Consider the following 24,207-nt stretch of genomic DNA (forward strand, 5'->3'; position numbering starts at 1 on the left):
CTCAGTCAGGCCGGCCTCTTTCAGCCGAGGGAGGGAGAGTGAACATGAGTTCTGCCCCGGCCCGCTCCAGGCCAGCGAGCGGAGGAGGCCCCGAGAAAGCCCCGCGAGGGAGCCGAGCGGCACCCGGCCAGGAGCACGCACTCCTCAGAGAAGGCGGTGCGGGGCCGCCCTGCCCACCGCCCCAGCACAGCCCCTTCTCGCGCCCAGAGCCCCCGAGACAGACCCTCCCTCATGCCCTGGGGAGAGGGAGCACGGTCAGCAGCCCCTGCCGACCTGGAGCTCCGGCCTCTCGCCAGGCGCCACCACACCAACAGCTCTCCAGGGGAAGGGCCGGTTCCCGCTCAGCTGGCTGACTGCCCTCTTGTCTTCCAGCCTTCGCCGTCATGATCGTGCTGGCGCTGGTCCGCATCGGGCACGGGCACCGGCAGGGGCACCCGCCCCTGGCTGACCTCTCCGGGGTCCGGAACCTGTTCGGCGTGTGCGTCTACTCCTTCATGTGCCAGCACTCTCTGCCTTCCCTCGTCACACCTGTGTCCTCCAAGCGCCACCTCACATGCCTGGTCTTCCTGGACTACGTGCTCATCCTCGCCTTCTATGGCCTCCTCTGCTTCACCGCCATCTTCTGCTTCCGCGGCGACAGCCTCATGGACATGTACACCCTCAACTTTGCACGCTGTGACGTCGTGAGCGTGGCCGCCGTGCGCTTCTTCCTGGGCCTCTTCCCCGTCTTCACCATCAGCACCAACTTCCCCATCATCGCCGTGACCCTCCGCAACAACTGGAAGACGCTCTTCCACCGCGAGGGGGGCACGTACCCCTGGGTAGTGGACCGCGTGGTGTTCCCCACCATCACCCTGCTGCCCCCGGTGCTGGTGGCCTTCTGCACCCATGACCTGGAGTCCCTGGTGGGCATCACGGGGGCCTACGCAGGCACAGGCATCCAGTACGTCATCCCCGCCTTCCTGGTGTACCACTGCCGCAAGGACACCCAGTTGACCTTGGGCCACGGGACCGTCAACAAGCATAGGTCCCCTTTCCGCCACACCTTCTGGGTGGGCTTTGTGCTGTCCTGGGCTTTCTCCTGCTTCTTCTTCGTCACCGCCAACATCGTCCTCAGCGAGACCAAGGTCTGATGGCAGGATGTGTCTGGTGGTAAGAGACCACTCCGGCGCCCCCGCTCACCTCCGCACCTGCAGAGCCAAGAGCTAGCTCCTTCCCAGGGTTCCTTGGGGTGGGCGAGGCCGGATTCTTGGAGGGGACCCTCCACATCTCTGGCCGGGGGTCTTCTCCCCCCACCAGGATTCTGCACGGTCTGTACTGTGCCTCACTCACTGGGCAACCTTTCCCCCCGGGTTCCCCTGCGTGGAGCTGCCCCTGGCCAGCCGAGCGGCACGGCCTGAGCACACAGCTGCCCCAGACTCCGGGCTTGGCCACCGCCCTACGCACAGGCCCCAGCAGACAACCGCCAGGGGCAGCCTCCTCCCCCGCACGGTGGGGACACAGTGCTGGCTGGCACTGCCACTATTCATACCAGACGCCACGTCCCCTCCTCCTTTGTCCCAGCCCCTCGTGCGTCCTAGTCTGGGGAATCTGCCGCACGGGTAGCTGCTGCCTCAGGGCGAGTCCCAGGCCCTAAGCCTCCTCCCCACCAGGATTGCCAGGTCCCACCTTCCCCTCAGGCCTGGAGTGGCCAGGTGCCACTCCTGGGGGAGGGCCTGGCTAGCCCCCATGACAAGAACAGGAAGTGCTGATCGGCACCAGGGTCCCTGGACTGTCGCTGTGAGGGCCCCTGCCGTGGGTGCCAGCACCAGTCCTGAGCTCCTGAGCCCGTGATGACTCAGCCCAGGGGACGGTTTAAGCCCAGAGCTGTGACCCCTCAAAGGGATCCGCTGCTCTCCTGACTGCCCCATGGGGCCCGTGGGGTCTCCTGTATAAGGACCACGAAAGGGAGCCACCCCCAGCCACCATCACAGTGGCTTGGGAGCACCCTGAGCATGTGGCAGTGAGGGGGCTCTGCTTCCCACCTTCTAAGAGGTCAGGCCTGTGGGGCAGCAGCAGGCTTGGCTGTCCCCACTCGAGTACTAAAGGTGGCTCCCTTTTGAGCCACATGCTCTCCATGACCCTTGGGTGCTGTGGAGTGAGATGGGGCACCAGGCACCATTCTCATGGAAGGAGGGGTGAGTTTCTAGCCACCTCACCAGCTCTTCTGTGGCCCCATCCCTGTCACAAGCATGCATGCATCTGCTGGGCCAGCCTTCCTTGGAAACACAGGTGACTAGTGAACTCTGCATTTTCAGTGTGCCTTCTGCTTCAGGACCTGGGGGTCCTTCCTGACCCTCCCTGGCGTCCCCCCAGCCCTGGGCCTGGCCCACCTGTCCTGGAGCCCAGAGCAGCTTGACCTGGAGCTGCCTGTCTGGGGTGGGGCTTCAGGTCCCCAAACCAGCCCCCCCTTTTGATTTCAGTGCCTTGCTCAGCCCACATTCAGGAACCTTCACAGCCTCCGGCACGGCGCGGCATTCATACCTTGGACAGTGACCACGCCGGCTCTCCTGGGGCCCAAGGTGGTCTTGGAGGGAGAGGGAGGAAGACCTGGGATATGTGTGAACTGGGGAGTCCACAGGCAGTGCCCCCCCCCCCCACCCTGGCCCCTGGCGCCACAGCCCGTGAGAACCCCGGGTCATGCGTGATTGGCCGTGGTCTGCATTCTCACTGTTGTACACTTCTTAGTGCGTCCCCAGGTATTGTGATTTTCCATCCATGTGAACACTAGACCACCCTTCCCCATCTGCCACGGCAACTTCTTCCCAGGAGGCTCCAGCCCCCGGTGGGCAGAGCAGGGAGGGCTCCCAGGGGGCAGGCACTCCATGGCTCCAGCCCCACCTGGAGCTGCCCAGCTGTTTGCTAAAAACGCAAAACATCTGTACTTCCCCTTCTCCAGTTACATCCCCTCTTGCTTAAGGACAAAGCAAATTAAATCATCCTGCCGCCCCAGGCTCCAAACCAAATACTGGACGTGAGTTTATTAGCATCATAAAGCCCAGGTTGATTTATGTGACAATCTGGAGGCATACAGCAGTGCCCGGTCGGTGGCTGCATTCCCCGCCTCCGAGCCCGGCAGCCTCAGGCCTGGAGGGACCGAATCGGCCCTAAGTGGCCGCGTCACTGTCGGTAAGCCAGGGTACTCCCCACCGCCGCTGTCTGGGCTCCTTTGCTCCTCGGCGTTCACCTACTGTCTGACCACCTGGAGGTCAGATGGGGTCGCCTTCCTCTCTACTGATAGCCAGGGGGGCTTAGAGCAAGGGGGGGGACCGCCAGGAGCTAGACAGACCCCCGATGATGCCTGTTCACCCAGTGCGTCAGGCACGCTTGGCCACAAGTGCTTACATCGGCGTGGCGAGGTGGGCGAGTGGGATCATGATTTCCATTTTACAGATGGGCCCCCGGGGCCACTGGCAGGGAGGGCAGAGGAGGCGGCACGCCGGGCTGGCCTGGGTACAGATGTGGCTGTGGAGGAGCACATAACTCAACAGCCTCCACCTGGTGCCTTTCACCCAGACGGGCCCCAAGGGCAGGCTGGGCCAAGGTGGGAGTCCGCGATCCCTCGGGCCCTGGGTCCAGGGGCTCCTGCCTGTTCCCTCACCTGAGGCCAGAGAGGCGGCTATGGTCTTATGGATGGGGCAGATGGCAGGTGACAGGCTGGGAGGCACTGCTGAGTGGTGGAAGGTGGGCAGCGGGCACCTTGCCAGGCCCTTAGCGACACAGCTGTTCTCGCCACATGGAGGCCGGGAGCAGCCTCGGCAATAGGCAGACTAAAGTCAGAGTGGTGGAGGATGGGGGCTGCGCCCCACCTCAGGGGAATCCAGCCCCGGGGGAGGAGCCTGGCAGGGCCCGGCCCTCGGGCGTGTGACCACACCTGTCTCCACCTGTCTTGGTGTGGCGTCCGATTCCCGGGAAGGGCTGACCCCAAGTTGGCCATGCTAACAGCCACTGAGAAGCTGCTCTTCTGAAACCGAGACCCAGGACTGCAGGAGAGAGCTCTGCACACCTCCCCCACACCCGCCCGGGGCTGGGGCTCGCGGTGTCGGTGGGAGAAAGGAAGAATAGCTTCCTGAGTGCTTGGTATGTGCCAGGCATGGTGCTGGGTGCTTTCCGCATGAACCTGGGCCTAACTTAGGGACTGAGAACGTGGATCAAGGAGTCAGAGCTGCCCCTTGCAGACGGCAAGCCTCCGTGCCCGTCCCCGTCATTGTAACAGGGAAGCAGTTGTAGCTGCGCCGCCGACCACTTGTGGGAACTGAAGTCCTGAGCTCAGTGCCTGGCACAAACGTGCTCAATAAAGCTATGACGTACTGATGCTCGGCTCTCTTATCACTTGCCAGCCATAACTGCTTGTCGCCACAGACCCAGGACTCACTGAAGACCCTGGTTTGGGTCCCCGGCACCTGCTGATTTCATAGCCTGCTGCGGAATTGCGGCAACTGCCGGCTACAATTCAGAAACGGGAAACTGGTCTGAATTCTTCAGGGCCTAGAGGGCTTTGGGGGGGAAAGTGGTCTCTCTCTGGCTCCAGGGAACTTAAGAGCCAAACCGGGGCCCAGCTGGAGAGTTCTGGAGCCGGGACTGAAGCCCAGGTATCCTGACCGAGGCCATCATGCCTGCCCTTGGCTAAGCCCTGTGCCCCCTGCCTGCTCACAGGCCCCAGGAAAGCGGTGGTGTGGACAGTGAGCTCCCAGGAAAGCCAGGCGAGGAAACGCACGCAGCAGCAGGGTGAGACAGGTGGCCCAGGGCCTCCCTCCTCTCGTATCCCACCAAAAGAAAAAGCCAGCATCCAGGTGTCTGGTGTCTGGGTGGACTCAGCTTGCTCTTTGCTACACAGTCAGGCCCTTGTTTATGATGATTGATCGTCTCTGGCCTGGCGCCACGGCTCCCTCCTCTCCCCTGTCAGGCTTTCTGCCCTCTTCGATAGTGCAGGGCCATTCCTTGGTCCTCCCCCGGAGGTGCAGGGGGCACCACGGCTCCGAGCAGGAGGCTGGGGAGCCAGGCCAAGCAAGCTCTGAACCTGTAGGAGGCGTCCTCCCTGCCTCCACTTACCATGGGGCTCACTTCTCCCCAGAATACATTCCTAGAGCAGGAACGAGGCAGCCAAGAGCCTGGCTCCAAGAGCAGGATTGGCCCCTCCTCGGAGCCAGGCAGCAGTAGGCTCAGCTCCACATTTGGCTTTTAATTATCTTTCCGGTTCTTGGTTATTAATGATCTTGGGCAGTGAGCGGAGAGCAGCCTGGACCTCAAGACTCCTCCCAGCTTACCTGCTGTAGCCTTCCACCCAGAGCTGCGCTCAGATTCAGGGAGCAGGAGGGGTCCGGTCCAGGGGCTGGTAGCCAACGGTTAACTCTCTCACCACCCGTGGCTGTAGTCAAGGTCAACTCCCAGGGCACTGGCCCCGAGCTCTCACCCAGACCCACATTTACCACCTGTGGCTGAGACCTGGATCCGTGAAGATCCATAGGGCCAAGGACGTGACATTGCCTGCAACGGACGCCCGTTCTTGGCAGAGTCTGGCTCTCCAGCCAGGAAAGGAGCAGTGTTAGAACCATCCCCCACTCCAGGGGCGCCTGGGTGGCACAGTCGGTTAATCGTCTGACTCTTGGTTTAGGCTCAGGTCACGATCTCAAGGTCATGAGATCAAGCCCGGACTCAGGCTCCACACTCAGTGCAGAGTCTGCTAAATTGCTCTCTCTCTCAAATAAATCTTAAAAAAAAAAAAAAAGTTTCTCCCACTCCCACCATTTCAGCTGCTCTCATGCCTAAAACCAAACAAAAAACTTCAGTTTTCAGGGCTCCCTCCACCCGCGGTCATGGAGTGCTGGGAGACAGGGAACCAGCAAGAGCGGTGTGGGAAAGGGCACGGGGCAGGGGCTGCCTGTGGTGTCGGCCTCGACCACTGCCCTCCCCGGCCTCCTCCCTGTTACAGGGAGGTAATTTCTGCCCTGCCTCACCCAACTTGCCAAGGACAGCAAGGCCCCAGGCTTTCCATGTGCACACTTAGACAAGGTCTGACGGCACCAATCACACCGTGTTTGTGGAATGAATGGGAGAATGAGGGCTCGCTTGCTGTATGGAGTCATTGTGGGAGCTGAACACAACCACAGATGGGAAAGCATTGACAATTCTTCACCAAGAGCCAGCCTTCTAGATGGTCCAGGACTGATGACATGTGACAGAGCAAGGAGGTGGGGTGGGGAGCCCAGAGGGACAATGAAGGACTGAGACATCCGGCAGATTCTCTGACCTGGGGCTCTGACCCCCACGAAGAGCCCTGGCACCAGCAAGACTGAGCCATGTCTGATCTCAGACGCTGCCTCTGCCAGACTTCCAGAGCCGGCAGGCAGTTCAGAGCCCCACACATTCACCACCGAGAGAATACAGCCAGCCAGGGCCCAGGAGAGCCCAGGAGACTCCCCCCAGCAGACCTCCCATTCCCACTGATACACTGTCAGGCTCCCAGGTGGACCCCTGGCAAGGCAGGACACCCACAGCCCCTGGCATAAGCCTCTCTTTTCAAGGAGATTGAAGGATGAACTCCATCCATCACCACCCAAGCCCCCATGCTGAGCACATTTGTCGCATCCAGCTCCAGGGTGGGTAGGAGCCGGCACTGAATACCAAGTGGCTTCTGCTGCCCAGAGCCCTCCCTCGGCCTCATCTCTCAGATACTCCCCCAGAGGGAGCTGCTCCTCTAGGCAGACACCCTGCCTGGGATACCCCCAATGTGCTCCTATTGCCTACGGGCTGTGGTGTGCCCCCTCCAGGAATGCAGAATGAGGCAGCCAGGACCAGTGGGTTGTAAAAGATTTGTTTAATGCCCCAGATGCTCCGAGAAGAGACTCCAGACAGGGAGAGTAAGGAGTGGGACAGCCCTGCCCTAACCCCGAGTTCCAGCCTCCACGCTCCCACGCCAGGCGCCCAGCAGTCATGACTAAGAACTAGCTAACGGCGGGGCAGGGAGACCCCAGTGCTCCCGGTGACTCCAGAACAGGTGGGAAGGGCATAAGAGGACAGCAAGAGCCCACCCAGCCCACACCAGGACTTGAGCCTGCCGAGGTCACCGAACTGACCATAGAGGACATCTGTCACTGGGGGCCCACAGCCAGGATTTCAAGGCAGAAGCCAGAAAAGTGCAAGTCACCTGCCCCCACTAGCCCTGATAGCGCTAGGCAGAGAATCCAGCTGACCATGAACCAGAGTCTCTGACCCCTCACACTTCTGACTCCAAGCTGGAGATCCGCCTCCAGGTACAAGGTCCAGGGAAGCCGTGTGTCCCACAGGCCACCCTGCTGACCTCTTCCAGCCCCGCACTGTCCCTGTAGCCTGTGCTCAGCCCCAGGGTCCTGCTCCTGTGCCCCGGAGGCCCCCAGGCCCCAGTGAGCCAGGGGCTGTGGCTGGCACAGGGGGGCAGAGGGGGGCAGACAACCCCCCAGCAAAGCGGCAGGTGGGCGTGGGCGTGCAGGCAGGCGGGCTGTCTGTGCGGCCAGGCGGGGACCTCCGCCCACACGCCCTCCTGGCAGGCCTCCCAGTAGGACGGCAGCCGCATCGGCGGCACCTGCGCCAGGCGCCCACAGGCCAGGCGGCCACACCCCGCGGGCAGCGATCTGGACCCGGCGAAGGCCTCGGCCACCGAGCTGGGCAGGGAAGCGTGGCGCGGGTGTGGGCCCCGGGCCCAGGCCGCGCGCAGCAGGGCCTCCCGCCAAGCCAGCTGCTCCGGCCCGAGTAGCGGCAGGTCCTCCGGCTCCGGGGGCTCCGGGAAGAGCGGGAGGAAGGGGCGCCCCGACCGGTCGGCTCGAGGGAAGGAGCTGTAGTGGCAGCGCTCGGGCGACAGGGGGCGCTCTGGGAGCGCGCGCCTCTCGGAGGCCCAGAGGTGCCGCCCGCCGCGCCCGGCCCGCACCTGCCGCCGCGCCTCCCGAGCCGACCAGCCCGACACCCGGGAGACGTCGGGCAGCGACGGCCTGGGTGTCGGGGGGTGGCCCGGGGGCTGCGGGGCCCTGCGCCCCGGCGCGGCGCGGCCCCCGCCCGGCGGTCCCCAGCCCGTGGGGCTGGGCTCGGGGGACGGGCGGGGGGTGTGCGGCCGCGGGCCGGGGCAGGCGGGCGGCGGGGGCGCGCGGCGGCCGCTGCCCCAGCTCTCAATGGTGCGCGCGGCGCGGTCCAGGGAGCTGCTCACGCCCGCCGTGGTCACCATGTCGCGTGCGGCCTGCAGCATCTTGAGCACGCTGGCCTGGGCCGAGCCGGCGGTCAGGTCCGGGCTGGGCGGCCGCGCGGGGCTGGCCAGGCTCTGCACCCCGCTGAAGCAGCTGTAGATGCCCTGGGCAGCCGGGAGGAGACAGCCATGAGCGGCCAGCTCGTCTCAGGGACCGCGCACCTCCCGGTCCAAGCACCAGCCCAGGCGTCCCCGACTCCTAGGAAGCAACTAGCATTTGTTAAGCGCCTCCTTAACCGAGAGCGCAGTTGCCCGGGAGCAGTCTGAGGCCCAAGAGGTTCTCTTCTAAAGGCACACAGCTTGTCAATAGCAGTGAGGGTTTGGACCCGGGTCAGCCTAGCTCCGAGATACTGCCCCGCCTGCTGCAGAAGGGCTCTGCTTCTCATCTGCTGTGTGATGCTGGCAGGCCCTCAGTTTTTACATCTGTAAATGGGGCCATGGCTAGCTCTGACTTAATCTGGGTTGGTGCCCCTAAAGCTGGGGCCTGCCTGGGGCGGGGTGGCACCACCCACCCTGCTGAAGGCCAGCAGGAAGTCCAACCGAGACGTGTTGGGCACTGAGTGGCGCAGTTTCCAGTAGACCAGGTGCTCCCAGGCAAAGACCAGCAGGGCCAGCCCCATTGCCACGAGCAGCATGTAGAAGACACCAGCCATGTTGTCGATGTCCAGCTTGCTGCTCATCACCTCGTTCTTCTCATTCTGGCAGATCCCCGAGAGCCACACCGTCTCCAACTTCTGTGTCTCCCCTGGCAAGGGTGGGGACGGGGCGGGGGGACAACTGGCTCAGGAAAGACCCTCCCAATGCTCACCCAAACCTGGAGCAAGGAGGGGTCTGGAGCCAGGGTCCCACCCCCTTGCAGGACCACACAGGGATCTAGCCCAGCGGGGGCAGGATTGGGGGGTAGGGGTGTCAATGAGCAGGAAGAAAGAAAAGCAGAGGCGGGGGCTGGGGTAGGCGAGGCCAGCCTTTGACGTGCCCACCGCCCACATGCCCAGGAAAAGCTCGCTGGCTGGGTTGACGTTATCATTCACATTGGGGCCAAACTTATGGGGCATCTCCATGCCAGGCACGGAGCTGGGCACACAGAGACAAAAGGCCTAGGCCCCCGAGGACACCACAGCACCTTCATTGCTATCATTCTCATTCTGTAGTACTGATGGAAAATCACAGTTTTATCTTACTGCGCTGAAGCCTCTGGGTTTGGGGGCAGGTTCAGCGGGACTGCTTACACATGTGAGCCGCTGGTACCAAGGCAAGCCTGGGCCCCCGGCTCTGGGACTGGGCAGGCCCTTGGCACTACCCTAGGTGATCTCAAGATGGAAGTGGTTGGGACAGGGGTCTAGAGAAAAAAGAGAGGATCTGAGCCTCCCCCCAAGCTCCACCGTGTGGCCTGAGCTTCCTCCTGTCTTCCTGCCCTTCAGGGACTCCCGTGTAGTCCTGGCAAGCCCACCTCTTCCCCAGGTCTTCATGCTGTCCCTCCAAATACCCCCACCCATGGGCCCAGCTCTCACTCCCAGAGACCTCTTCCTGCCCACGGGCCCTGGGACTCAGAGAACAGTAATGGAGATGCTGACCAGCCATCAGGCAGCTGTCCCCACCTCAGCTTCCATGGCCGACCCTGGGCCTCCAGCCCCCAGCAGCAGCACCCACCGTCCCCCAGGAACTGCAGGAGCGCCAAGTCTATGGCCCGCTTCCAGTGGGAGTCCTTCTGCATGGCGATGCCATAGCCAGTGGTGGCAAAGACCTTGCCAGAGCCGATGGTGACCAGCTTGCAGCCCTCATCCTTGCCCGCCATGTAGTTGAGGACAGCAGCATCATAGATGAAGGCGTCCAGCTTCCTGGGGACAGGCCAGGGGTCATGTGAGGTGGGGACACCAAACCTGGGGCCTGACAGGGATCTGGGCCATATGAGCCTGCTGAGCACTGACCAGGAGGGATGGCTGGGCAGAGCCTTCTCTGGTTCTCCTGGGTCCCGGATACAGAGAAGAGCCCTTTGCATAGCTCGGGGACCCCACCTACCCTCCTCTCAGAGAGACCAGGGAACTCTCCACCCCCAGAGGACGCGCCCTCTCTGCCCAGCCCCTCCATGCCCCTAGGACCCTAGGAAAGTCACAACCACCACCTCGGGCCAAGGCTGAACCCTGGTCAAGACCTCAGCGGCATCTCTGGGCCCCATGGTGGGCATCTAGTTTTGCTTGAAAGTTTACTCTGTCCCAAGACCTCCTTACCCCCTTCCCCAGGAGTCCTACAGGACACCCCAGCCTCAATGTCCCCACCTTGCTTCTCTCAGGAAGGGCCAGAGCTGAGGCTGGTCATCAGGGAGGCATGTGGGTAGAGAAGTCAGAGGGTGGGTGCAGAGCTGAGGACCCACCCCATCTTGAGGCTGGTGAGCGCATCTTCCACCGAGCGCTGGTTGAACTTGACCATGTGGGTGTGCATGTCTCGGTAGTTGCTGCGGATGTTGCGCTCTGTGCTGCCATTGGGCACCGTGCCAAAGCGGAAGGGTGGGTACTGATCTTGAGGCCGCTGAAACTGTGGGCAGAGGACAGGCGCCATTCATCACCCTCCGTCCAGCCTTGCAGGCACCAACACTCCCCGAGCCCGTCCCCCGGGCCCAGGGCACAGGAGCCCGAGAGACTGTCCAGGCCACTCCTGTGTTTTACAAATGGTGACATTGAAGCCAGGTCAGGAAGAGACTTATCCAAGGCCACTCAGTCGGTGGACCTGAGCCCTCCGCCCCCTCACCCCAGGTCCCAGCCTCTCCTCACCAGGCTCCCCAGCTCCCTCCTGCTCCCTGCTCCATTTCAAATTCCCCTCCTGGGTCCCACAGGCCTGCCCCTGCTCTTGGCCCCCCTGCCCTCTGCTGGCTGCGGCCCCAGGACCTTCTTATCACTGAGGCCAGACACAGTGTCGATGTACTGCTCCTGGATCATGAAGGCGGCCAGGTTAGCGGTGTAGCTGGCGAGGAAGATGACGGCAAAGAAGGCCCAGACTAGGACCATGATCTTGCTGGTGGTGCCTCGGGGGTTCTCGATGGGCACCGAGTTGTTGAAGACCAGCGCCCACAGCAGCCACACAGACTTGCCGATGGTGAAGGATGGGCCCCCAGACTCTGGGAGTGAGAGGGTGGGCACAGAGGGACCCAGTTCTTCACTCTGTCCTGGGCGGGGCCCCAGCCATCCCCACTCCAGGGCAAGCCAGCCCACCTTGTTTCTCTCTCTCTCATGTACCTGATTGGCCCCTGCTGGTTGTCCGCAAGCCAGAGACCTCCCCCAGGATCCAGCCTGCTCTGCAGGGTCCCTGAGGCCCTGAGCCCCGCCCCCCCCACTCCCCATGCTCCCTCCTCCCAGGCCCAGCTGAGAGCTTACTCTTGCCGCTGGTGAGGTTCTGGTCGTAGCTGACAGGGCTGAAGTACTCAAACATGAAGACCGTGATGGCCACCACAGTGAGACACATGACAAACATCATCACCCACACCGAAGGGCTGTAGGGCTCTGGGAACAGAGGGAGGCAGCTCAGAGGACTCACTACCATCCCTCGCACCCACAGCCCAGAGCGCTGGGTGCAGGCAGGGGCGTCCACTTGGTCAGGGTGGGGCCCAGCAGGCAGGAGGACTGAGCCAAGGGGTCTCTGACTGTCAGAGCAGCAGAGCCCCAGGAGAGAACCCTCACCCCCACCCCCCAGGGAGGTCATGCTCTCCGGGATTCTTGGTTTCCCTGCCCCCTCTGCCCTGGGACAAGATCCCATCACCCCACCCGAGGAAACTTCCCTTTGACTGCACATCTCCCCTGGATCCCTGTCCCACCCACAGCTTTCTTCCACAGAAAGAGACTTTACACCCATTGGGCTCTCCCCTCCCTGTCCCTTTCCCCAGCCTGCAAGGCCTGCAACCTGCTCCATCTCCCATCCTCCTCCTCCTCCCCCCCATCTGGCCAGATTCCACAGAGCCAGGGCAGCTTGCCCAAGGCATCTTCTCCTTCCCTCTCCTCCCTCCCCTGCCAGCACTGCCAACCACACTCCTGTTCTGGAAGTGCCCTGCCTGGCCCAGCACGGACGTGGACGAGCTGCTTGTTCTGCCTGGAATCAGGGTCTCTGAGATCAAGTCTCACTTTGGATCGTACTGACAGGGCCCGGGAGCCCCAGGAGCTGGGGAGACCAACTAAGCTGCTCTGACCAGTCTGCCCAATGGTTTCAGTCTCCCTGAGCAAGGAGGCATCACTGCAGGAAGCACGGGTCCCCTGAAGCAATGCCCATCCTGCGGGGTGGGGGTCTGTTGTCTTCTACGCGTGGCTGAGGAACCCTGTTCAGAGAGGTTTGGTGACTTGCTCAAGGCCACACAGCAGGAAGGGGATTCTCTCCTCTGCTCCTGGCTGAGGGTGGCCTGTTCTCATGGCTCTCTGTAAACCTCACACTGCAAGTCCCACTGACCTCCTGACAGGGCGCTTGGTGACACCCAGGACTATGGCCATATCCCCAGCAGCTAGTGTGAGGCTTGGCACAAAGGGGCTGCCCTACAAATGCTGAATTCCCATCAGGTCACGAGCTAGCCTCACTTCCCGCTCTCTGGGTCAGCTCCCCCAAATCCCTGGGAAGCTTCCCCCCTAGCGCGTCCTAGCCTACCAGGCATCTCCTAAAGTCAGCCTGCCTTCCCAGCTTTCCTGCCCCCACATGGCCCCTCCACCCTCCTCACCCAACACTCGGGCTCAGAATGGAACCTGGGCTTCACCTCTTCCCTCTCCGTCCTACCCTCCTGCAGCTCAGGCCTCCGGCCAACCTCCAAGGCACCCGCGGCTGCCGGGCTGGCCCTCTGAGGCCCACCGCAAACTCCCTGTTTCCAAGCATGCCCCTCAGACCCTGGAGCCCTCCCTGCCCACCCCGAGCCGCACCCAGGAAGGCCGATGGGGAGACGGTGCCGTTGCTACGTGCCACCATCACGCTGATGCCCGTCTCCACGAAGGGCACAGAGAAGTCCACAATCTCGGAGCGCTCCTCGTTGATGGTGAGGGAGCCGATGGCCATGTCTGCCCGCTTGTAGTAGACCTGGGGCCACGGGGGCCAGGCCCGGGTTGGAGGAGGCATCCCACCGGCTGGAGCACCCTCCCCAGCCGCCCCCGGCCACCCTTCCGGCACCCCCCGGCTGGCTGAGTCGGCTGTTCCTATCTGGGGTCCTTAGAGCTCCACTGCAGTCCTGACCAGCCCAGGGAGCATTACTGGTGACAGCCCATCTTCCCTGCCAGCTGGGAGAGCCTCAGGAGCTGGGCCCAGGCCCCGCCCCGACTGACCCCAGCACAGGAACATCGAGGGGTGGTGAGCGATGTGTGGGGCCTGGGGTGGCCAGCGGGCAGGGGGGTGGGCTCAGGAGGACCTTGGGGGCGGGCCTACCTCCCCGATCATGCCGTTCCACACGCCCCGAACCCTCTTGCCATGCTTGCCATTGGTCACCAGGTACAGGTCATAGGAGAACTTGACCACCTTGGCCAGCTTCTTGAGGATGTCAATGCAGAAGCCCTTACAGCAAAGCTTGGTGTAGGGGGCTGTGTCACCGCTGCTGCCACCAAGAGACCACCAGGAGTCAGAGCCGGCAGCTTCTCCCCGTTTAGCAGGTGGCCCCCACCCCCCCGCCCAAGCACAAGCCACACCCGCCTGCCATCGAGGGGCAGCACACAGCTCACTCGGGGCCTTCGCACGTGTTCTCGCGGACCTGAAGGTGTGGTTGTTCTGCCTGCGGCAAGGCACGGTGTTGGGCACACAGCCGCCCGTGCCAGGGTCGGGGCTCTCCACGATGACAAAGGGCCGCTCTTCGAGCGTGGCCACCGTCACGTGCCGGCTGTCCATAACAGGCTGTAGAGACGCACCATAGCGAGGCCACACCGGGTACTTCATGTGGAGGACGCCGTGGTCCCAGCGCCCCACCTGCAAAGGGCGACCAGCTTCAGCCAGGGACCCCCAGCCCAAATCCCCCCACCCTCTAGGTGGGGCCTCCGGCGGGGGCTGCCAGGCCCAAGAATCCCCCTCCCTAACCTAGGGACATCTGGGGCAGGAGCATTTGGGGAGCAGGAGAGTCGGGGCAAGGGACTGGGCATGGACCAGAAGGGAGGGCTCCCTGCAGCCCCCTCCCAGCCTCTGGTCCCTGCGCTTTACTGATCTAGCCTCCAAACCGCTGCTGGCCCACCGCATCGTGCTCGAGCCCAGACCTGAGCCGGTCTCACCACACTGCCCACCCCACCCCCCACCCTGACCTCAGTATAAAGTTCTTCACCCAGTACTCAAGGCCTTCCCCACTCAGGTCCACCTTACCCCCCTCACCCCACTCTTCCTCCTCAGCCTCTGCACCCCAAACACATCACTTAAAAATGCCTCAAACCCTCTGCCCCTCTGTCTAAACCAGGCTAGTATCCCTTCCTGATGGGCTCCTACTCAGCCCTCCACAGTGCAGCCCAAATGTCCCAACTTCTGTGAATCCTTCCCCAGTTCCCTCCTTTGAAGACAGAACTGATTTCCGGCCCTTCTCTGTGTCCCCATGATGCTTTGCACGTATCTCTCCTCAAGCACTGATCTCCCCAAATTCTATATGTTTACATGTCCGTCTGGCCAGCATAACTGTGGGTGAGTCCCCCAGGGGCAGGACTCTGTGAGGAGTGCTTGACAAGTTCTATCGTGGTGGGGGGCTAGGGTGCCATGGGAGCCCTGAGCCGAGGTGCTTCACCCACCCTGGTGCAGTGCAGATGCTTCAGCTGAGACCTGAAGGATGAGGGGCTGGATGAAGGACAGAAGGGACCCTCTGCTCAGCTGTGGGACAAGAGGGGCTGGGGACAAAATGAGAGGATACCGAGGAACCCTGGGCTCACCCCCTTCTCACCATCTCCCAGAGGCGGTGACGGTTGAGGGCGATCACAACCATGGTGGGCTGGACCAGGTACCCACCAGGGCTGAAGGAGAAGTCTCGGCCCTCCCAGGTGACATTCAGTAGGTGCCTGCGGTGGGGGAGAGAAACCAGGGTGTCCCCCCAGCCCTGCCCAGGACCAGAGGCCCCCTCCCCCACCTTCTACCTCACCCCCATCACCACCACCAGGTAGCACTGACTGTGCCCTTATTGTTCTCCTTCCCTGTATTGACACACCCCCTCCACAATCCTCAACACACCCTCACACCGGCTTTTTTTTTTCAGTTGAGGAGCCCAAGCTCAGAGAGGTGAGGTAACTTGGCCCCAGGCACACAGCTGGTGGGAGGTGTGGCCAGCGAGCCCAAGCTCACTGCAGCCCAGGTCCGCTGAAGCGCCCTGCCCCCCTCCCATGCCCTGGGCAGGTGCCCACCTGTAGAAGGCCTCCCGGGCAGGGCTGACAGGCCCGGGGTGGCCACGGCAGTCCCCAGCCGGGGAGGGCAGGGCACCGTGCTGCCGCTGATAGCCGTGGGCGCCCAGGGCCAGGATGGCCACGCCGTCGCGGACCTTCTGGCGGAGGCTGAGGCGCCAGCTCTCGGTGACGACGCTGATGAGGCCCACGGGGAAGGCGGCGGGGGGCGTGTCGGTGCTGCCCAGCGCCAGGCTGGGCACCAGCCACACGTGTCCGGGCCCCACCAGACCGGCCTGCGCCGCCTCGGCGAAGAGCACCTCGGCCTCCTCGCGCGAGCAGTAGGCCACCAGCACCGGGGCGTCCACCTGGCGCAGCAGGCGCTGGATGTGCGCGCGCTGCCCGCCCGGGCCCAGCTCCAGCGTGAGCACGTCCAGCAGCCGCCAGCTCAGGTAGCTGGCGTCGGCGACGGCGCGCACCCCGTCCAGGAAGAGCGCGTGCCCCGGGTGCAGGCTGGTGATCACGGCGAACGCGCTCCAGTCGTACTCCTCCAGCACCTTGAACAGCACCTGCAGCTGCTGCTCCAGGGACACGCCCAGCTGCAGGAAGGCGGAGCCCGGCTCCTGGGGGCGGGGCGGGGGCGGGGCCTGAGTCGGGGCTGGGGCGGCGCGCCCCGCCCCAACTTCTGCTCCCTCCCGCAGTCCCCCGATGAAGATGCCGCGCGCCCCGCGAGCCCCTGTGCGGCAACACCTGCCTCCAGCCCCTGACGTGGTTCCTAACCCCTGCTGCCCATTAGAATCACCTGGAGGGCTTTTAAAACTACTCAAGCGGGCCCCCACCGGAGCAACGCTGGATCAAAGCCTAGCAGCATCAGCCGCCCCCGCGGAGCTTGTTGGAAATGCACATTCTCAGGCGCGTCGCACACCTCTTGGATCAGAATCTGAGGATGGCGCCCATGAATCTGTATTTTAACAAGCTCTTCAGGTAATTCTTGAGCCCCCCAGTTTGGGAAGCGCTGCCTCAGACCAACTGACTCAGAATCTCAGAGATGGGACCCTGGGCGTCTGTATTTTTCTAAAGCCTTGTTAAGGTAGAGAACCACCATGCTGAGGGTTACTGTCGGGCCCAAAGATAACAGGGAAAACAGCATCCTCCACGGAGCCCTGGCGAGGAGAAAGTTCCTCCTCTCCACCGCCTCCACATCACAAATGCAGAGGGCACTGCCTGCTGGCGCCTGGGCTAGCACAGTCCCCTCCTAACTGTGGGCTCCCTGCTGCCCCTGCAGGCCCCCAACATTTCACCACACTGCGACTGTCCCAGTCTTTTTAAAAAACGAATCCGGGACAACCCTAAAGGACAAGTAACCCAGTTCCTTCAACAAACAAATTGCAAGAAAAAGAGAGAGATGGAGCAGGATCCTAGAGATTGAGGCTCAGAAGATACAGCAGCCAATCACTATGCGGAAACCTGATTTGTTTCTTGATCAAGCAAACACATTTAAAAATATGCATTTATAATGTTTATGAAACAATGGGGAAATTTGAATACTGCCTGGATATTTGATGATGTTAAGGAATTGTGTTTTTTAGATGTGATAATGGATGGTGGTTTGGTTTTGAAGCCCTTATCTATTATGGAGAAGTATTTCCGGATGGGACGATAGGGCTTTGCCTCAAAATGACACAGAAGAGGGGGACGTGGGTGGACATAAGGATGGGGCGGTGTTGGTCGGGGGTGGATGGTACATGGGGCCATTATACTCTTCTACTTCTATGTATGCTCAAATTTCTCCATAATAAAAAATAAAGAAATAAAAAATAAAGAAAGGCAAACCAGATCGGTCTCTCCCCTCAACACCTTCTTGTGCCCCCCAATTACTTAGGATAAAACCTAAATATCTTCCTATGTGCTCAGGATCTCACCTTCCTCTCCAGCCTTCTCTCAAGAACTCCCGGCTCCTTCCACCTGGCTGCCTTCACACCACCTGATGCCTCTGGCTGGAATACTGTCCCCTCCCTCCCCCCCCCCCAACACACACAACTTGCCAACTCTCCCTCATCCTCCAGATCTTCGATATGATTTCTTAAGAGACTTTCTCTGATCGACCTCCTACCCAAATGGGGGCCTTCTTAGACCCTCCTGGCATCCTGTGTTTTTCCTTCAGAACACTTATCCCAGCTGAGACTGCAGACAAATGTGTGTTTAGAACTTTCTCACCACAGGATGCAAACTCTGTGAGGGCATGCCACCCCCATGCCTGGGACAGTGACCTGCCACTGGATGGTCTCCCTGCAGGTTAACTGCATCAGGTTCTCTGCCCAGCCTGGCCCTCTGCCACTGGGTCTGGAGCTTGACCGAAGAAGGCCAGAGAAACAGAGAGAAGGTGGACCAGGGTTGCCCACCAAAGCTAGAGGTGAGCTTGCCACCCACACCCCCTCATCCAGACACAATGTGAAAGCAGCCCGGAAAGTTTATCTTCTAGAACATGGGAACATCCTTCCCACAGCCTTCTCCCCGCCTTGCCCATGTCCCACCCTCAGCCCCCACCTCCCTGCTGATCCCACCCAATCCCAGTTGCCCAGAACCTAAGTCTCTCCCTGGGCAGCCTGGCTCCCAGCCCAAGGGATGAGAGGACATGAGTTTGGACAGGCACCTTGGGGGTGAGGACCACAGCAGAGCCCCCACTGATGCTGACAATAGGCACGTGGGTCTGGAAGGAGATGAAGTCCAGGATCTGGGCCACGGCCTCGGTGCCCACGTTGTCCTCAAAGACAATGCCGTGGACGCGGGCCGCACCTAGGAGCCCGCAGATCTGGGTGAGGAGGCTGCTGGGATTGGTGTTGTTGACCCCCACGGTGAGCGGCTGGATTTCCAGAGGCAGGTCCATGAAGCTCTGGGAGGTGAGGCGGGTACGAACTTGGGCCTGCGGTGGCCCCAAGCTGCCAAACACCACGGCCACCGTCATGGCTTGCTCACCCTGCCCCGGGCCCAGCCCTGCCCAGGCGCCGAGGAGTGAGGTGAGCAGGAGGGCCGGCCCCAGGGCGCCACCCATGTCCACCGGAGGGTCCTGAAGAGAGATCGGGATAGGTACAGGGAGGGAGACAGAAGCACAAAGAGAAAAGATGAGCAACACCCAGAGTCAGAGACACACATCCCGTGGGAAAGAAAAGAGGGAAAAATCTCCCTCCACAAAGAACGGCAGAGAGGGAGAGACAGCCAGACACAGAGAAAGAGAAAGAGACAGGTTAGCTGAGCGTCCCCAGGGCAGCCTGGAGGGGCAGGGGCTGGAAGAATGTGAGTCCCCATAGGTGCTCATCACTTCCATTCTGCTGTTGAACAGCATGCGTTTGGAAACGCATCTGTCTGGGTTCTGCCCCGGTAGAAAGGGACGCTGAAAATGCTAGTCTGGTGTCCAAGTCCATAGTTTTGAGTCAGACAGACCTGAGTTCAAGTCCCAGCTCTGCCACTTACTGGCCGTGTGATCCTGGGGGAGTCACTTAGGTTTTCTTGCGATAATCCCAGGAACAACGTCGCAGCAGGAAGGAGGTTGCCCACTGCTATCAGCCCTCATCTTACGGGTGACAGCCCCACATCCAGGGGACGGAGAGTAGCTTCTGTGACACTTTCTGCCCTGCCTCCATATTCTCCATCCTAAACTGAGCCTAACAGCCCCGAGGGCCCTGCTCTGTGTGGCCCTGCCTGGCACAGAGCCCCCTCCTCCTGGGCACCAGACGTCCCCACCCTTCCCCTGTGGCCTCAACTAGTAGCAACCATTCCACAGGAGTGTGACACCGCCAACTTGGTCAGGGCTCAGGGTCTCCTGAAACCCTGGGGTGTCTTCCACATGAGCTGCTTCCCCAGGCCATCGTCGGTGTGCAAGGTTTTTCTGACCTAACCCAAGGGCGTGATGTGCATCCCTGCAAATAAACATCATTGCTTTGGATCAGAACCAAGAGCCAAGCCAGTGAGTGGTGCTCACTGAGGCAGCGCTCCCTCCCAGCCGCCATCGTCCACTCCTACGCCACCTTCTCCATCTTCATCATATCCCCAGCAAAACTTCTGAATGGGGGAGAGACAAAGGGTGACGAGGGTGAACCCAGTTTAATTTAGGCTGAGAAGATAGCATTTTTGTCAGGGCCACAGGACCGCAGCTACCACCAATCAGGGACCTCAAGTGACACCTGCAAAGGGCACTGCCGTGCTTGCTTCTCCCTTTCCCAGGCCTTTCTGTGCCCATCTCTGGGCACACAGCCCAGGCCCAGTAAGTTCCCTGCCCCGCCCCCCCACGGGCAGCCCCAAGGCTCCATCTCTGCCTCGCAGCGCTGAGTTCCACGTCTGTGCCGCCCAGAACAGGTGACTTTGGGCACCGGAAACTGAGGTCCGAGGTCAGTGTCAAATACAGGCTGGATATGGAAGACTGAGTGTGAGAAAAAGAATGTAAACTATCTCAGGAATATTCTTTATATTGATGACATGTTGAAGTAGTATTTTCCATACACTGAGTTAAACAAAATAAACCGCTAGAACTAATTTCACCTGTTTCCTTTTACTTTTTCTAATGTTGCCACTGAAAATTTACAATGACACCCGCCGCACTCACGTTGCTTCTTTAGGACAACATGACTCTAGATGTAGGACTCAGGCCCTCCCCCAACTCCAGGGGGGCACTACCCCCAGAGACTCCCTCGATGGGAAGGTGTCCTCTGGGATTGGGGTTGAGAAGGACAGGAAGTCGAGGCAGGTGGTGGCTCTCACCTGAAGTGATCACAGAATACCTCCGGAGGGAGGGGTCCCATCAGGCAAGTCTCTCTGAGCTTCCAATGGCCAAGGGCAGATTCAAAGAGATTCAGACCCCAGAGTCTTATCACCACATGACCTCCAGCCTCCCCCACAAGGCAGGAGGGTCGTACCCCCAGCCCTGGCCCCCCAAACCTCTCCACCTCCCATCCACCTCACTCCCCCCCCCGCCCCACTGATCTGAAACGTTTTTCTGGGCGCTGCACCCCTCCTCACACAACACAGCTGCTCCCTGGTGCCCACAGATGAAGTCCAGACACCTCGGTCCCATGACTAGGGCCCCACACACCCAACACCAACCCATTGTCTCCCCTCCATAGAGCCCACACTCCTGCCAGTCTGTTAGCCAGACAGCCCCTCCCTGTTCTCATCTCCAGGGCTCTGCTCTGTTGTTCCCTTAGGCTGGAACGTCCTCTTCCCACAGCCTCTCTCTTGTCTACACAACAAAATTCCAGAATTTTCAGAGCCCAACCTAAATCCCTCTCCCACTGGGCACCTGCCCTAGTTCCCCCAGGCTCTGGACACGTGCAGTGAGAAGATATAGGGTCTGGGTGGGGCTGTAGGCCACCTCCTTCCTCCTACCTTACCTCCCTCCCACCCCTGGGTTGGGAAGCTCTCTGCTAGGCCACTTCACTGATTGGCAGGTATTTGCCCACTCAATGATGCCCCTGCCACATACCTGACTTTTTCTTAGGAGCCTCACTCTCTCACGGTCTCCCACCTGTCACTAACCGGCTAAGTTAATGAACACTGGGACCCCATAAAGGCCCAGGGGACCATCGCGATGGTCAATCCTCTGAAACCTTCGGCATCACCTTGAGCTCCCTGAGCACTTGCATGTGTTTACGGCTCTTCTTGCCGCCCCCGAGCCCCCCTCCCCCATTTCCAGGCAAACTCCCCCCACACGGATGTGCACACATGCACACTCACACCCCAGACCCTGATGGCTCCCCCCTCTCCCAGGCCAGGAGCTTTGGCCCCAGGAAGGGGCCCCACCCACAACTGCGCTGCTTCGGGGGAGCAGAGGGACCCGAGCTGCTCTGCCCGTCGTATCCACTGCCCTTTGGTAAGCGGCCTCTACTTTGCCGTCGGGTTTCCTTCCCTCCTTGACTTTTGCTGAGCTAAAATCCGAACCCAGGCGTCAGGGGAGAAGACTGCCCCTGCATCTCGCTTCCACTGGCGCGGGCACCAAAGTCTCCCTCCACGATTAACTCTCCCCCTCCCCGCTGATTCCGTCCCGGCCCCCCGGGGGGCGCCCCGCCCCCTCCCCTTGGCAGGAATCTCTTACACTCGGGCTGTGAAGTTCGGGGTATTTTTAGGCCGGCGATAAATAATTCATAGGGAACGTGGCATCAGGCTCCCCCCGCGGGAGGACGGGGCGCGAGCGGCGAGAGCCACCGTCACCCGCGGCTCAAGGACACTCGCGATGCGGCGGCGGCGGCGACTCCGGGCTCCTGGACCCGTGCCACGCCTCCTGGCGGCCAAACTGGGCACCACGTCCGCCCCCCCACCCCCCCGCCGCGCTGCTACACCCCACCCCCTCCCTGCAGGCGTCCCCGGCTCCTAGGTCCCCCACCCCCACTCCCCGCAAGCCCCGCAGGTTGCGGGGTGGGAGGGGAGAGCTCGCCTGGCAGGCGGGGCTGTGGGCGGGATACCAGGGCTTGGGGCGAACCCAGAAATCTGGTTTGCAATCTACCGGGTCCCCTTCACGCTCCTATCCAAATTCTTAGTACGACGGAGTTAAGGAGCAGACTTGAAACCGACTGGCGCAGCCAGAAACTAGACGGGGTACAAGACAGAGCACATGAGCCTTCCTCGATTTCCCTGTGGCCCTGGGTCGGAGACCGAGCGAGGGCGGTACCACCACGGGAGGGCCGGGGGACCGAGCCAGAAGTCCCGCCGGGGGGGGGGCAGGACTGGGAACCAGGGTAGTGCCCGTGTCAGGAGCCCGGCTGGGATCCCCGCTTCGCTCACCCAGCAGGACCTTCCTTTGGGTCGTGGGGCGCACCCTTGGGAATTTTCTGGCTGCTTGATTCCTTGCCTTCACAAGCCCCTGGCCCTGCCCTCCTGGGCCTGGGCACGAAACGCCTTCCGCAGCAGGAGGCTCCGGGCTTCCCTTCCCCGCCGTCGGGGATCCTTGTCGAAGCCCCGGGAGACCCGAGCAACCCGCTGGTGCGACAGCCAGGGCCCAGCGCTCCGGGCCTCACGGTTCCCCCATGGGCCTCTTCGTCCAGCCTTCCTTTTGCGCCTTTGCGCCCTCGGAGCCCGGGGTCCCCACCACCCCGTGAAGCCCGCGCTGATTCCCTGAGGTCAGAGGAGGGAACGTTATGCGGGGCAGAGGAGCGGAAGAAGGAGACCTGGGGGTGGGGGGTGGGATAAGGATCTGGGGGGACTCGCAGCGTGTGAAGGGACGGGGGTGACAAGGGAGAGGCGCGCAAAAGGTGCTCAGCAGACCTCCGGGAGGCGGGGGCCCGAGCTCCCGGAGCCACCGACAGCCCCCTTCCGTCCTCTCTGCCCGGGCCCTCTCCGGCCCCCTTCGCGCAGTGGCGGCCCCCGCTCCTGGCCCAGCTCCCCGCCCCAGCGGCTTCCAGCAGCAACAGTTGCGGGGGCCGGCGGCCCAGACTCCCGCGTCCCCGCACCGCCCCCTCCCCCGCGGCGCCGGACGCCCAGCGAAGGAGGAGCTGGAGGGCTCGGCGACCCGGGAGACGAACGTCTCGGGCGCCTCACCCGCGTCCTTCCCTCGCGTCCGCCGCGCGCCTGTCACCTCGGCCTCCCTGCCTCGCCTCCCCTCCGCCCGCCCGGGTCCGAACCCCAGGCCCGGTCCCCGAGGGTCCCGAGTCCCCGGCCGCCCCCTCCTCGGGCTCCCGGCGCCGGCCAGACTGTCCCCGGGAGTCCCGGGTCCGTCTCCGCCGTCCTTGCCCGCGCGGCGCCCGAGCCCAGCCCCAAGTTGGCGGCGAAGTTGGCGTCCCCGGCTCGCCACCCGCCACTCACCGGGGGGAAGGGGCGCTGCGCCCGCGCCGAGAGCCCGCGCCGGCCGCCTCCCGCGCGCTGCATGTCCCGGCGCCTCGGCCCCGCGCGCTGGCGCGCTCCGTCCTAGCTCGGCGGGCACCGGAGCCCGGGCAACGCGGGGCCCGTGTCGGTCGGTGGTGCGGCCTGGCGGGCTGAGCGGGCCCGGCCCCCGCCCCCGCCCCCGCGCCCTCCCGGAGTCCGCTCGGCGCCCGGCTCCGTCCCGGGCTGGGCTGCACGCCGCGCCTCCGGCTCCCAGGGCTCGCCAGCCGGCTGTGCCGGAGCGCTCGCCGCCGCCCGCGCGGGCCCGCCCCACCGGGGCCCGCCGCCTCCGCCCCGCCCCGGCCCGCCCCGGCCCGCCCCGCCGCCCGCTCCAGGCCCCTCCTTGCCCGCCCGCGCGCGGGACGCCTGGGTCCCTTCTCCCTTCGCCAGGACTGTGTCCCCAGACCTGACCCTCGGGGCCAAGTGCTGCCTCGGAGAAACCAGCAGCCGGCTTGGAGCCCGGGTTCGAGCCCACAGCTCACTAGCTGTGTGACCTTGGGCCATTTAATTCCGGGGACTCCTCAGTCTCTGAAGTGAGACCAGCCTCTTGGGACTGGCATCAAAGATGGTGAACACGCCTTGTAAACTGTAGAGCACTACAGAGACGAGGTACTATTTTTAAAAGGCTTGTCCGTGTGGCTGGAAACCAAGAGGTGGGAAGGCCTTGGGAGTGGACAGAGAGGGAGGACCCGTACCAGATGCTCTCGGCCACAGGCTGGGCCTGGGGCGAGCTGCTGCCCAGACTCCTCACTCCTGCTTTTCTCTTCTCGTTTTGGTTCTACTGAGGGCTAACCAGAAAGGGAACTGGGCCGAAGGGCCAGC

General features: G+C 62.4%; 2 protein-coding genes and 1 long non-coding RNA gene across 4 annotated transcripts in view; 2 read left to right on the plus strand and 1 right to left on the minus strand.

Annotated features, from left to right (window-relative positions):
- SLC38A12 (solute carrier family 38 member 12) overlaps window positions 1–4,354 on the plus strand; it is a 54,775-nt gene extending 50,421 nt beyond the window's left edge. For both annotated transcript variants that reach the window (XM_036088605.2, XM_036088606.2), the window contains exon 10: window positions 373–4,354. In XM_036088605.2, coding sequence (XP_035944498.1) covers window positions 373–1,133 — 761 coding nt within the window. In that variant the 3' untranslated portion in view covers window positions 1,134–4,354. The remainder of the gene's footprint in view (window positions 1–372) is intronic.
- A 2,485-nt stretch (window positions 4,355–6,839) lies between these two features.
- Window positions 6,840–23,546, minus strand: GRIN2C (glutamate ionotropic receptor NMDA type subunit 2C). The gene is made up of 13 exons (XM_036088602.2): window positions 23,329–23,546; window positions 18,194–18,607; window positions 15,565–16,163; window positions 15,111–15,225; window positions 13,953–14,164; window positions 13,634–13,799; window positions 13,138–13,291; window positions 11,620–11,745; window positions 11,134–11,363; window positions 10,623–10,783; window positions 9,902–10,089; window positions 8,764–8,996; window positions 6,840–8,356 (listed from the first exon to the last, which is right to left on the minus strand). The coding sequence occupies exons 1-13, from the start codon at window positions 23,389–23,391 to the stop codon at window positions 7,256–7,258; spliced, it is 3,762 nt and encodes a 1,253-aa protein (XP_035944495.2). The 5' UTR covers window positions 23,392–23,546; the 3' UTR covers window positions 6,840–7,255.
- On the plus strand, window positions 11,340–14,116 carry LOC144380890 (uncharacterized). The gene is made up of 3 exons (XR_013445198.1): window positions 11,340–13,250; window positions 13,425–13,558; window positions 13,697–14,116. It is a non-coding gene; the product is annotated as an uncharacterized LOC144380890 (long non-coding RNA).
- Window positions 23,547–24,207: the final 661 nt, after the last annotated feature.

Source organism: Halichoerus grypus, chromosome 2 (assembly GCF_964656455.1).
Source record: "Halichoerus grypus chromosome 2, mHalGry1.hap1.1, whole genome shotgun sequence".
NCBI lineage: Eukaryota > Metazoa > Chordata > Mammalia > Carnivora > Phocidae > Halichoerus > Halichoerus grypus.